The sequence below is a fragment of the Callithrix jacchus genome, chromosome 6, assembly GCF_049354715.1.
Source record: "Callithrix jacchus isolate 240 chromosome 6, calJac240_pri, whole genome shotgun sequence".
NCBI lineage: Eukaryota > Metazoa > Chordata > Mammalia > Primates > Cebidae > Callithrix > Callithrix jacchus.
The window spans coordinates 157643629-157657597 of record NC_133507.1 but is presented as its reverse complement, the minus strand read 5'-3'; the positions used below and the strand labels follow the sequence as shown (position 1 = coordinate 157657597).

The 13969-nt window shown below is 43.6% G+C and overlaps 1 protein-coding gene across 3 annotated transcripts in view; it reads left to right on the top strand.

Moving 5' to 3' along the window:
* The window catches only part of DRC11 (dynein regulatory complex subunit 11), a 192273-nt gene that overhangs the window by 117329 nt on the left and 60975 nt on the right, over window positions 1–13969 (top strand). For 2 of the 3 annotated variants that reach the window (XM_008999752.5, XM_054258075.2), the window contains exons 10-12: window positions 4489–4595; window positions 4768–4863; window positions 10562–10617. In XM_008999752.5, the coding sequence (XP_008998000.1) occupies window positions 4489–4595; window positions 4768–4863; window positions 10562–10617 (259 nt within the window). The remainder of the gene's footprint in view (window positions 1–4488; window positions 4596–4767; window positions 4864–10561; window positions 10618–13969) is intronic. The other variant, XM_054258074.2, reaches the window with a different exon arrangement.

Genomic DNA, 13969 nt, shown 5'->3' with positions numbered 1-13969 from the left:
TGGTTAGAAAGAATCAATATTGTGAAAATGGCCATACTGCCCAAAGTAATTTACAGATTTAATGCTATCCCCATCAGGCCACCATTGACCTTCTTCACAGAACTGGAAAAAACCACCTTAAACTTCAGATGGAACGAAAAGAGAGCCCGCATAGCCAAGACAATCCTAAGCAAAAAGAACAAAGCTGGAGGCATCATGCTACCTGACTTCAAACTATACTACAAAGCTACAGTAACCAAAACAGCATGGTACTGGTACCAAAACAAATATATAGAACAATGGAACAGAACAGAGGCCTCAGAAAGAACACCACACAACTACAACCATCTGATCTTTGACAAGCCAGTCAAAAATAAGCAATGGAGAAAGGATTCCCTATTTAATAAATGGTATTGGGAAAACTGGCTAGCCATATGAAGAAAGCTGAAACTGGATCCCTTCCTTACACCTTACACAAAAATTAACTCTAGTTGGATTAAAGATTTAAACTTGAGGCCTAACACCATAAAAACTCTAGAAGAAAACCTAGGCAATACTATTCAGGACATAAGCATGGGCAAAGATTCATGACTAAAACACCAAAAGCAATGGCAACAAAAGCCAGAATTGACAAATGGGATCAAATTAAACTTAAGAGCTTCTTCACAGCAAAAGAAACTATCAATAGAGTGAACTGGCAACCAACAGAATAGAAAAAAACTTTTGCAATCTACCCATCTGACAAAAGGCTAATATCCACAATCCACAAAGAACTAAAACAGATTTACAAGAAAAAAAAATAAACCCCATCAAAAAGTGGGCAAAGGATATGAACAGACACTTTTCAAAAGAAGACATTTATACAACCAAGAAACATATGAAAAAAAAACTCATCATCACTGGTCATTAGAGAAATGCAAATCAGAACCACATTGAGATACCATCTCATGCCAGTTAGAATGGCGATCATTAAAAAATCAGGAGACAACAGACACTGGAGAGGATGTGGAGAAATAGGAACACTTTTACACTGTTGGTGGGAGTGTAAATTAGTTCAACCATTGTGGAAGACAGTGTGGTGATTCCTCAAGGACCTAGAACTAGAAATACCATTTGACCCAGCAATCCCATTACTGGGTATATACCCAAAGGATTATAAATCATTCTATTATAAAGACACATGCACACATATGTTCATTGCAGCACTGTTTACAATAGCAAAGACTTGGAACTAACCCAAATGCCCATCATTGATAGACTGGATAAAAAAAATATGGCACATATACACCATGGAATACTATCAGCCATATAAAAGGATAAGTTTATGTCCTTTGCAGGGACATGGATGAAACTGGAAACCATCATTCTTAGCAAACTGACACAAGAACAGAAAATTAAACACCACATGTTCTCACTCATTAAGTGGGTGTTGAATCATGAGAGCACATGGACAGAGGGAGGGGACCATCACACACTGGGGGTTGAGGGGTTTAGAGGAGTAATAACAGGGGGTAGGGGCATTGAGGAGGGACAGCATTAGAATTACCTAATGTAGACGACAGGGAGATGGATGCAGCAAACTACCACCATGGCAGGTGTATACCTATGTAACAAACCTGCACGGTCTGCACAGTATAATAAATAAATGTTTGAAAAAGAAAAGGAGCAAGCCACTTCAAGTGCAGGAGTCGTGAACTCTACGGGCCTTTGGTGTACATGCATCCTGCAAGGTAACCACAATATCTAAGAGCGTGCAGGGCGAAGAACGAACTTCCACACAGTGGCGACATCCAGTGTTTCCACCCATGGGATGCTTTAGACAATGTATGCAATGCTTCTTTTCTGTGCCCTGGCCCTCGGATTGGCTCTCGCTGGGAAGGATTATGTGTAAGGAGAGAAATTTAGCCCAGGCTTCTCAGCTGCCTCCTGTAACCCTACTTCAGCCCATCAGCCCTTTTCATCTCTTCTCCCCTCCTGTCCTCACACCTGTTTTTGGCTGATTACCTGTCACCTGTGGATGATGACACCCCTTGATCTTCGGCCTCACCTCCACAGTTACCTTCAGAGTCCCAACTAGCCCTCTCCCCACCCCCAGCTCTGGGTCACCTCTTCTGAGACTGCCCTGTCTGAAGAAGGACACCTAAGTGCATTGGTCCTATGAAAAATTTACCACCTTGGTGATTTATTTTTTGTCTGTTTAGAAGCCCACGCCAGTCATTCTAAAAGACGTTTGCATCATTTTCAAACTGCCTAACTGGCCCTGCATCACCACAGGCTGGGCCTCCATATCTCTGTGGCAGAGACGGTGCTCAGCCAGCGATCCAAACAGCCCTGCCCTTCGGTTTGCTGGTAGGAGACAGGCTAGCCGAGAGCCCTCGCTGGGTCCTGCTGGCACCCCCACCACCCTCAGCTCAGACACCTGCTGAGCCATCCACACTGTAGTCTGTCCAGGAAGTCAGGTGGACCTGCCTCTGCCATGTGTGGCAAGCAACCCCTTCTCCCCAGAAAGTGCCGTGCTCACTACTGGTATCAGCATCTGCAGCTTGTGAAGCCAACCCACTCTTTGAAAACTGGAGCTGTGTTTCCATGTTCTGTCTTCCTGCAGATGTCCTGTCTTCCTGCAGATGTCCTGTCTTTCTGCAGGTGTCCTGTCCTGAGGGTCCTGTCTCTGACCACTAAAGGCGCAGGCACTGGCCTCAGGGATCCGATTTCTCTTTGTTGGCACGAAGCTTTGGGCATAGCTGTTTCTGGTGTAGCTGCTGTCATGTGTGATCCTCTCCCGCCGGGATGTAGATAGTATCGGTGAGGTAGGCTAAGACCCTGCGAGATGCTCTGCCTCCTGAGGGATGGCAGCACCTAACGGGCTAAACTGGAACTATATATATTTAATTATATAAATATTTATTTAAAACATTGTTAATTTATTCATATAACCTTATATATTTTATTCCATTTACCATCACCGTATCTGTGTGAGGAAGGGGCATTTTCATTTCTCAGAAAGGGGAATAGGCTCTGCAATGCTGTCCCCTGCCAAGGTCACCAGCTGGTAAGTGGTAGGGCAGGGATTCCGCCTGAGCACAAACAGTGGCACTTGCACCAGGCTGTGCTGCCCCGGGCAGGTGGCAGGTGGCAGGTGGCTAAAGCCCTCAGGACAATCATCCGGCCCATTCGCCAGTTCTAAGCTGTGCATCTGAATCTCCCCAGTCTCTCTCGGCCTCTCCTGAGAGTCTAGCTTTTCCAGGGTCTCACAGCATCTCATACTCACCCCTTTCCTTGTTCGTCCCTTTTGCCAACTCCTGCTCCTCTGTGGTTTGTTCAGAGACTCAACCCCTCCTTTCCATTGGTTTGCCACGTGATTCTCTGGGGAAACTTCTCTATGCTGGCTCTTCACATTTGATCGCTCTAGGTCTCCAACAGCCAGACCTGTGCTTCTGTCTGTGACCGTGGCTTTCTTCCCAAAGGAGAGTTGGAGCACCGCCCTCTCCCTTCTCAGTCAGAGAGTCATGCCATGCTTGTCGGGGTGGTGGAGGGGCGGCGGTCCGTGCTGAGAAATCTCCTTCATTCATTCACCACCCAACCTGTCTTGGAGGCCTGCAGCCTCTTCTGTCTTCACAAAGGGTAGCCCTTGTCCCGCAGAGGTTGGGAGCCTCTGTCCACACCCTGGGTTCTCAGCTGCCTTCCCAGGTTAAAGGTCATCACAGCCCTAAAGTCAGTTTCCAGTGAAGTGGCTGGCTGGGTGGCCGGTTGTCACTGGTCAAGTTCAGCAAATTTCCCTCACATTCTCAACATAGATTCCAGGAAGACATCTCCTTCCCCAAACTAATGAGTCTTGGCTTCCCACGGGAGACCTCTTCCAAGTCCCACATCAAGGATCCAGCTGCTCCGCACCTCAGCAATACCTCCTTTCTGAGAGAGGAGCTCTATTTCCATGTATTTCAGTGACAGGAAGTTACTCTCATTTTCTCTAAGTCCACCCTCCTAACCACCAGGAGGAGGCAAAAGGGAAATTTTAAATACGTGTGATTTCGAAAACATCCAGAGAGTAATTCAGAAATACAGGTGCTGAATGAGGAAGAAATACTGGGTGCTTGTGCGATGAGCGCTGTCTGTTTTACAACAGGAGGCGGGGGATGATTCCTGGCGAGTTCGACAGGCAAAGAATCTTCCTATTTTAGTGCCTCATTTGCAAACAAAAAAATAAGATGAACATTACAAAGAGGTACACCTGTGATTGCATAGCCCCACCGTTAACAGATCGTTTTTACTTGATTATAATAATACAGTAGAATACTGTTATGTCAGTATTTTGAAATCAGCAGCTTTTTTCTTTTTCTAGGGTATTTACAAGCACATGTATGAATCTCATCTGTCTAGCTTATTGTACTCAAACTTTTATCCTATGCGATAGCATATGAAGTTAGGCTCATGTTTACATTGCAATAACTGCTTTTATTAACCAACATCTTTTTAAATGTTTTTCTCTCTCTTTACCCTTCTGGAGTGTAGACATCTGGATGAACAAAGATGAATCTTGGAATTTCTCTCAGGACTATGACCCCGAACTGATCAAGGAGGAGAAGCGGAAAGAATTGGAGTCAGAGATCAGGGTCCAGGTACAGCTGCGTTTACCGCGTGGTGACAGCATGACATGTCCTGTAACCGTTGTGCTTCTTTACAGTTTCCTGTTGATGACCTACCCCATCATGTAAGGGATTTTTAAACTTCACAAATGAAACACAAGACACGCAAAGTGACTTACAAGTGGTATGTTTTGTATTCTCCTAGGTCGATGAGTTGATGAGACAGGAGCTAAAAAACTTAAAGCTAGCTGTGGACAGAGAAAGGGAGCACCCAGAGAAAGCAAGAAAGAAGACGGAGAAGGTGAGTGGGGTAGGAGCCTGCAGAGGGGTGAGTGGGGCCGATTCATCCACGAAAAGCAGCCCCTGCCATGGAGGGCTGCCTGTTGCCAGAACACCTCACAGGGAAACATGCCTGCCTTTGGTAAACTGAATTGGTCCACCATTTAACCTTTGGGGCTGTGGGTTCATAAATAGGATAAATTCAACCATCTGAGATTAACATCTTCCCAGCCGTGGTCAGTTGCAGATTAATATTAGCCAAGCCCCACTGAACGACAGCTATCGAAGCATATTCCCCAAATGGTCCCCCATCTCTTCCTGTACATTCCTCCCTCCTGTAAGGGAGGCCAATGGCAATGAGCAGGTTTTTGTAAGTAGGGCCATCACAGGGAAAGAAATTGGATGAACTGAAGTGTAAGTTGCCACGGATCCATCTCACAGTGGTTTATAGTAGCTAATTGGATCAGAGGATCTGAAGTTCATTTAGTTTCACCCCTACTTCTACCTTCATTTCTGAGACAGCCTTGCCGTTGGGGCCAGAATACCCAAAGTAGACAGCTCCTCAGCTGGTTATTCTTCTCCCTGTCAGCTATTCCTGCTATCCCTCCCCTACCCCCTCCCAACTCCCCAACAGACCCCAGTGTGTGATGTTCCCCTCCCTGTGTCCATGTGTTCTCATTGTTCAACACCCACTTATGAGTGAGAACATGTGGTGTTTGGTTTTCTGTCCTTGTGTCAGTTTGCTGAGAATGATGGTTTCCAGATTCATACATGTCCCTGCAAAGGACATAAACTCATCCTTTTTTATGGCTGCATAGTATTCCGTGGTTATTTGTGCCACATTTTCCTTATCCAGTCTATCTTTGATGGACATTTGGGTTGATTCCAAGTCTTTGCTATCATAAACAGTGCTACAAGTGAACGTACATGTGCATGTGTCTTTATGATAGAACAATTTATAATCCTTTGGGTATATACCCCATAATGGGATTGTTAGATCAAATGGTATTTCTATTTCTAGATCCTTGAGGAATCACCACACTGTCTTTCACAATGATTGAACTAATTTACTCTCCTACCAGCAGTGTAAAAGTGTTCCTATTTCTCCACATCCTCTCCAGCATCTGTTGTCTCCTGATTTTTCAATGCTTGCCATTCTAACTGGCATGAGATGGTATCTCAATGTGGTTTTGGTTTGCATTTCTCTAATGACCAGTAATGATGAGCATTTATTCATATGTTTGTTGGCTGCAAAAATGTCTTCTTTTGAAAAGTGTCTGTTCAATTCTTTGCCCACTTTTTGATGGGGTTGTTTTTTTCTTGTAAATTTGTTTAAATTATTTGTAGATTTTGGATATTAGCCCTTTGTCAGATGGTTAGCTTGCAAAAATTTTTTCCCATTCTGTTGGTTGCTAGTTCACTTTATTGATAGTTTCTTTTGCTGTGAAGAAGCTCTTAAGTTTAATTAGGACCCATTTGTCTATTTTGGCTTTAGTTGCCATTGCTTTTGGTGTTTTAGTCATGAAGTTTTTGCCTATGCCTATGTCCTGAATGGTATTGCCTAGGTTTTCTTCTAGGGTTTTTATGGTGTTAGGTCATGTCTAAATCTTTAATCCATCTGAAGTTAATTTTTGTATAAGATGTAAGGAAGGACTCCAGTTTCAGCTTTCTGCACATGACTAGTCAGTTTTCCCAACACCATTTATTAAACAGGAAATCCTTTCCCCATTGCTTGCTTTTGTTAGGTTTGTCAAAGGTCAGATGGTTGTAGATGTGTGACATGACTTCTGAGGCCTCTGTTCCATTCCATTGGTCTATATCTCTGTTTTGGTACGAGTACCATGCTGTTTTCATTACTGTAGCTTTGTAGTATAGTTTGCAATCAGGTAGTATGATAACTCCAGCTTTGTTCTTTTTGCTTAGAATTGTCTTGGCTATGTGGGCTCTTTTTTGGTTTATATGAAGTTTAAGGTGGTTTTTTCCAGTTCTGTGAAGAAGGTCAACAGTAGCTTGATGGGGATAGCACTGAATCGATAAATTACTTTGGGCAGTATAGGCATTTTCACAATATTGACTCTTCCTAACCATGAGCATGGAATGTTTCTCCATCTGTTTGTGTCCTCTCTTATTTCCTTGAGCAGTGGTTTGTAGTTCTCCTTGAAAAGGTCCTTAATGTCCTTTGTTAGTTGTATTCCTAGGTACTGTATTCTCTTTGTAGCAGTTGTGAATGAGAGTTCATTCATGATTTGGCTCTCTGTTGGTTATTGGTGTACAGGAATGCTTGCAGTTTTTGCACATTTATTATGTGTCCTGAGACTTTGCTGAAGTAGCTTATCAATTTAAGGAGATTTGGGGCTGAGATGATGGAGTCTTCTAAATATACAATCATGGCATATGCAAATACAGACAGTTTGACTTCTGCTTTTCCTAATTGAATACCCTTTATTTCTTTTTCTTGCCCTATTGCTCTAACTAGAACTTCCAACAATATGTTGAATAGGAGTGGTGAGAGAGCACACCCTTGTCTAGTGCCAAATTTCAAAGGGAATGCTTCCAGTTTTTGCCCATTCACTATAATATTGGCTGTGGGTTTGTCGTAAAGAGCTTTTATTATTTTTGAGATACATTACATCAATACCTGTTTATTGAGAGTTTTTAGCATAAAGTACTGTTGAATTTTGTCAAAGGCCTTCTGTTTATCTATTGAGATAATCATGTGGTTTTTGTCTTTGGTTCTGTTTATGTAATGAATTACATTTATAGATTTGCATATGTTGAACCAGCCTTGCATCCTTGGGATGAAGCCAACTTAATTGTGATGGATAAGCTTTTTGATGTGCTATTGCATTTGGTTTGCCAGTATTTCATGGAAGATTTTTACATTGATGTTCATCATGGATATTGGCCTGAAATTTTTCTTTTTAGTTGTGTCTCTGCCAGATTTTGGTATCAGGATGATGTTGGTCTCATAAAATGAGTTACGAAAGATTCCCTCTTTTGGTATTGTTTGGAATAGTTTCAGAAGGATGGTACCAGCTCCTCTTTGTATGTCTGGTAGAATTCGGCTATGAACCCATCTGGTCCTGGACTTTTTTTGGGTGGTAGGCTGTTACTTGCTGCCTTCTTAAGACCTTGTTATTGGTCTGTTCAGTGATTCAGCTTGTTGCTGGTTTAGTCTTCCTGGTTAAGTGTCCACGAATTCATCCAAAATGGATAAATTCTTAGAAATATACAACCTACCTACAATCTAGAAGAAACAGAAAGCCTCAACAAACCAGTAACAAATAAAGAGATTAAATCAGTACTCCAAAACCTTCCTGGGATCCTGGAACACAAAAGGACATTAGGGAAAAGTTAGTGGAAACCTAATACACTTGGAGTTTTTCGCTGATCATATTGTGCCAGTGTTGGTTTCTTAGCTATGACAAATGTCTCCTAGTGATGTAAGATGTTCATATTGAAAATTATGTGAGAGATATACAGGACCTTTCTGTATTATTTTTGAAATTTTTCTGTAAATCTAAAAGTATTATAAAATTGTTTTATTTTATTATTATAAAATTAAAAGGTATTATTTTGTTGTGGAAAATCCAAAGGAAACTACAAACTCCAAATCAACTTATATCAGCAAGGGTTCAGGATATAAGATAAACATGAAAAAATCAATTGTATTTCTACATATCATCAATGAATACATAGACATAGACACCAAAGTTAAAGTGGAATGTGAATGAAATCACTCAAAAAATGAAATACATATGTGTAAATCTAACAAAACCGGTATAGAACTTGCCAGTGAAAGAAATCAAAGCAGACCGGAATAGACATACCATACTCATGAACTGGAAGATTCAACATAGTAAAGATGTCCATTAGGGTCTTTTTACAGCATAGGATTAATGAAACTCCATCAAAATCCCAGAAATATGATTTGTAGACCTAGACAAGTTTATTCTAAAATGTATATGGAAAGATAATGGAGCTAGAATAACTGAAGCAATTTTGAAAAAGAAGACTAAAGTGAGAAGGATCTATTTACTCAGTTTTAGGGCTTGTTATACAGCTACGGTAATCAAGACTGTATACTCTTGGTAAGGAGCTAAACATGTAGATCGATGCAATAGGACAGAGATCCCGGAAACAGGCCCACACAAACATGTCCGACTGACTTTTGATGAAGGTGCAAAAGTAATTCTAAGGCAGAAGGATACACTTTTGAATAAGCAGTGCCAGAGTAGCTGGACATCCATAAGCAAAAAGAAATGAATCTCAAGCCAAGTCTCACACTTTATGTAAAAATTAATTCAAACTGGGTTTTTCTAACTTTTAGAAAAACTGAAAGAGAAGACTTTGGAGGCCTAAGGCTAGACAAAGCATTCTCAGAATTAGCATCCGAAACACACTTTTTAGAAGGAAATATTGGACTTTATCAAAATTTAAAATGACTTATCTGTGGAAGACCCCGTTAAGAGGATAAAAAAGGCAAGCTACAGAGTGGGAGGAAATATTTGCAAACCGCATACCTGACAAAGATCTGGTATTCATATACCAGACGTATATTGAACTCTCAAACATATAAACATATAAAGAACCCTCAAAACTCAAAAGTTAAAAAATAAGCAACCCAATTAGAAAACAAGTGAAAGACATAGAGACGTTACACTGAAGAGGATGTACATACAGACGGCAGATAAGCACATGAAATAAGCACCTTTGGAGCACGTCCCTCTAGGCTGTCACGAGCACCTGAATGCAAAGCCCCTTGGGAACTGGAGATAGACTGTGGTCTGGCCCTGAGGGCTCCAGATTTGGGGCCGGACCCTGAGAGAGAAAGGTGACTGGGTACTGCCTTAGTCCATTCAGACTTCCATAACAATGCTGTTAGGCTGAGTAGTTCATAAATGACAGAAACTAATAGCTCATAGTTTTGGGAGCTGGGAAGTCCCAGATCTAGACACCAGCAGATTCGGTGTCTAGTGGTTTTGTGTCTGGCGAGGACTCATTATCCACTTCAAAGATGGTGCCTTCTAGCTGTGTCTTCACATGGTGGAAGTGAACAAGCCCCCTCAGACCTCTCCATGAGAGTGGAACCCTTGTGACCTAATTGCCTCCCAAAGGCCCCATCTCTTAATACCAGCACCTTGGGGTTAGGTTTCAACTCATGGATTTTGGGGGAACACAAGCATTCAGCATGTATACATCAGGCACCAAAGGGGAGCACAACGTGACTGTGTGTGTGCACACGGCACTCTCATTCTTTGTAGGACACCAAGCCAGAGCGCAGAAAAAGCCAGAATGCTCTTGCCTATTTGGAATTTGGCCCTGTGCAAGTTCCACATTGGGGACCTCACATCTATCCACACAAGGACACACCCACATAAGCAACTTGGGGTCTCCAGGCCCATTCCTACGTTCATGAAAACACTGCAGCATTAGCTGGGCACGGTGGCGCATGCCTGTAATCCCAGTGGCGCGATCTCGGCTCACTGCAACCTCCGCCTCCTGGGTTCAGGCAATTCTCCTGCCTCAGCCTCCTGAGTAGCTGGGATTACAGGCATGCGCCACCGTGCCCAGCTAATGCTGCAGCTCCAGGTTCACACCACCACAATTAACTCTCCACCTCCCACCACCCCCAGAAAACAGTGCACTTAGCGGATTTCTAGGACTTATTTGTTTGCTTGTTTTGACTAAATTGTTGGTTATTTGCTTTTTTTCCCAAGAAGAAAGGAAAGAAAGAGAAAAAGGCAAAGAAGGATAACGATCTGACAGCTGACAGGTGAGGAGTGGACTTGTTGTTTTGTGATGCACGTGAGAAGTGGGTGCCCCAGAGAAGATAGGAAACCCCAAGCGTACCCCCTTCTGTGATGCCATGCCCTCTCCATCCTCCACAGTCCCAGCATGGTGGGAGCCACCTCTAAGTCCATTCAAATCCCAGACTGGAAATATGGCTGGGTGGCCAGAAGGCAAGCCTGGACCCCCATTGCTTCTGAGTTCATATCGCTTTTTTAAGTTTTAAAATGCATGCAAGGGGTGTTCTTTAAATTTTTTTAAGAAATAACACCCTGGTGACACTTTTGAGGAAATAGACTATTTCTCTGTAATAGAGTTTCCACAGGACAGCGAGCTGCCCAGGCACCTCTGCTGAGGCCCTTGCTCCTGCTGGAAGGAATGAGAGCAGTGAGGCCCAGTCTCAGGAAGGGCTGTGTCATTTCCTGGAGCTTCATGGGCCCAGCTTCAGTGCAGGACAAACGAATTCAGTGTTCATTTTTAATTTGGAGTGGCCTGAAAGTGCATTAACAGTGGCTCAAGCCTGTAATCCCAGCACTTTGGGAGGCCGAGGCGGGTGGATCATGAAAGATCGAGACCATCCTGGTGAATATGGTGAAATCCCGTCTCTACTAAAAATACAAAAACTTATCTGGGCACGGTGGTGCGCGCCTGTAATCCCAGCTACTCAGGAGGCTGAAGCAGGAGAGTTGCCTGAACCCAGGAGGCGGAGGTTGCGGTGAGCCGAGATCGCGCCATTGCACTCCAGCCTGGGTAACAAGAGTGAAACTCCATCTCAAAAAAAAAAAAAAAAGAAAAGAAATAGTACTAGGTTTTCAAATATCATCAAGGAATTTAATTAAATCACTAATAAATGACGTGGGAAATCATTTTGAATGTGTATTTTTCTTCCCACGGGTCTTATTAGTGGGTCTGCCCCTGTGGCTCTTGTGTTTGGGGGTTCCCTCCCCTCTCTTGGTTCTATCACTCTTCTACTTAGGGGTTCCTTCCTGTCTCCCTTGGTCCTGTCACTCCCCTGTTTTGGGGTTCCCTCCTGTCTCCCTTGGTCTTGTCACTCCCCTGTTTGGGGGTTCCCTCACCTCTCTTGGTTCTATCACTCCCCTGTTTTGGGGTTCCCTTCTGTCTCACTTGGCCCTGTCACTCCCCTGTTTTGGGGTTCCCTCCTGTCTCCCTTGGTCCTGTCACTCCCCTGTTTGGGGTTCCCTCCCCTCTCTTGGTTCTTTCACTCCCTGTTTTGGGGTTCCCTCCCCTCTCTTGGTTCTTTCATTCCCTGTTTTGAGGGTCCATCCTGTCTCCCTTGGTCCTGTCACCCCCCTGTTTTGGGGTTCCCTCCTGTCTCCCTTGGTCCTGACACTCCCCTGTTGTGGGGTTCCCTCCTGTCTCCCTTGGTCCTGTCACTCCCCTGTTTTGGGGTTCCCTCCTGTCTCCCTTGGTCCTGACACTCCCCTGTTTGGGGGTTCCCTCCCCTCTCTTGGTTCTATCCCTTTTCCGTTTGGGAGTTCTCTCCCCGCCTTGGTACTGTGCTTTCCTCTTTGGGGGTTCCTGCTTCTCTCTGTGTCCCAGCATGACGCTTCCCAAACTGTGTTTGAGAGAAGCTACGTGGGGGAGGATCCCTGCCTGGAGCTCTCTGGAGCAGAAGGAAGACCAGAGCACCCAGAGCGGCAGGAGGCCTCTGTGCACCTCCAGGGAGGCCAGAGCACTGCCTCGACCCTGGCGAGCAGCCCTGCAAACAGAGCCCCAGGGGGTGTGGATTTCTGCTCTCTAGAGAAATGGCTCTCCAGGACCTTGGTAGAGGGAGGGGGCTGTAGCTTTCTCCACTTGAGGCTCCACTGTCTGAGAAGGAGTTCAGGGTGGAGATGCTGTGGCCGACTGCTGCCTAAGAGGCAACTGGTCCGCATTTTGAGACTCAGGAGCCCCGGTTCCTGGGGAGGCACACATGTGTCCATGCACAAACACTGGCACCTCCTGGGGAGGCTTTTAGGGTCAGAGGGGACTCAGAATCCCATCTCTTAAGGTGAGTGCAGCCCATGCTCACACACAGTGCCACTGTGCCTTCTAGTAGCTTTTTTCTTTTTGAGACAGAGTCTCGCTCTATTGCCCAGGCTGGAGTGCAGTTGTGCCATCTAACTCATTGCAGCCTCCACCTCCGGGGTTCAAGCAATTCTCCTGTATCAGTCTCCGGAGTAGCTGGGATTACAGGTGCCTGCCACCAGACCCAGCTAATTTTTTTGTATTTTTAGTAGAGACAGGGTTTCACCATGCTGGCCAGGCTGGTCTCTAACTCCTGACCTCCAATGATCCACCCACCTCGGCCTCCCAAAATACTGGGATTACAGGTGTGAGCTACCACACCAGTCTCAGATCTTCTTAATATAGTTTGTTCTGATTATGTTAGAGAATCTTCTTCAAATTTATGTTAATATTTTATGCCTATGTTCGTGTTTATATAAAATAAGTATTCAAGTTAAAACTGTAGTGTTTTAACTTGAATACTGATACTTTCTTGATATAGATCAGATATTGCTATCCCACTTCCACCAAATTAAACCTTCCTTAGCTTTGAGCAGAGGGCATAGTCCTTTAAATATGGTTCAGGGACTACAACTCCAGTCCTCCCCTAATAGTGTTTGGCTTGGGTCTAACTGATATTCTTGGATGTCTTTTAATCACACTAACTTGGAACACAGGACAGTCAGAAGACTTAGAAGAACTGTCTAAATAAAGTTGTATTTACAAATCTCAACTTAGATAAAGACCAGAGAAGGAGGGAAGAATTAAGAAGAGGAAAAAACAAAACATCTCACAGGATTATACTGAATAGTACTTGAGTTTAACCTATCTAATTCCTGCAAGCCAAAACCCAGCAAGTCTCATTGGGAGTTTCATTCATTCCATGGAATACTATGTCCATTTTTTTCTCAATTACTATACATTACCAATATGCTGGCTATATGCCCAAGGTCCTTTTAGAGAAATGATTTTGACATATTTAAACACCCCATAAAGTATAACATCCTCCTAAAAAATCATCACCCTCATAGCTTTAGACGTTTTATCTTCCATGTAAGAATTATCTTCACTATAAGCCTTTGTTCTTTGGAGATGTTTCATTCAAACAGTTGTGCAATTGGGTTAAAAGGAAACATAAATTTCACAAAGGATTACTGATCTACTACGACTTGCAGATGCTAACTGAATATATAATTAACAGGTCTATTGCATTACTGTTATTGGGTAATTTCTAATTCATATTTGTGCTATCATGAAGACTGATGGAAGGGCAGACTGCAGGAGTTATAGCTGGTCCCAGACACCCAAAGATATCACTCTCATTAATGGGA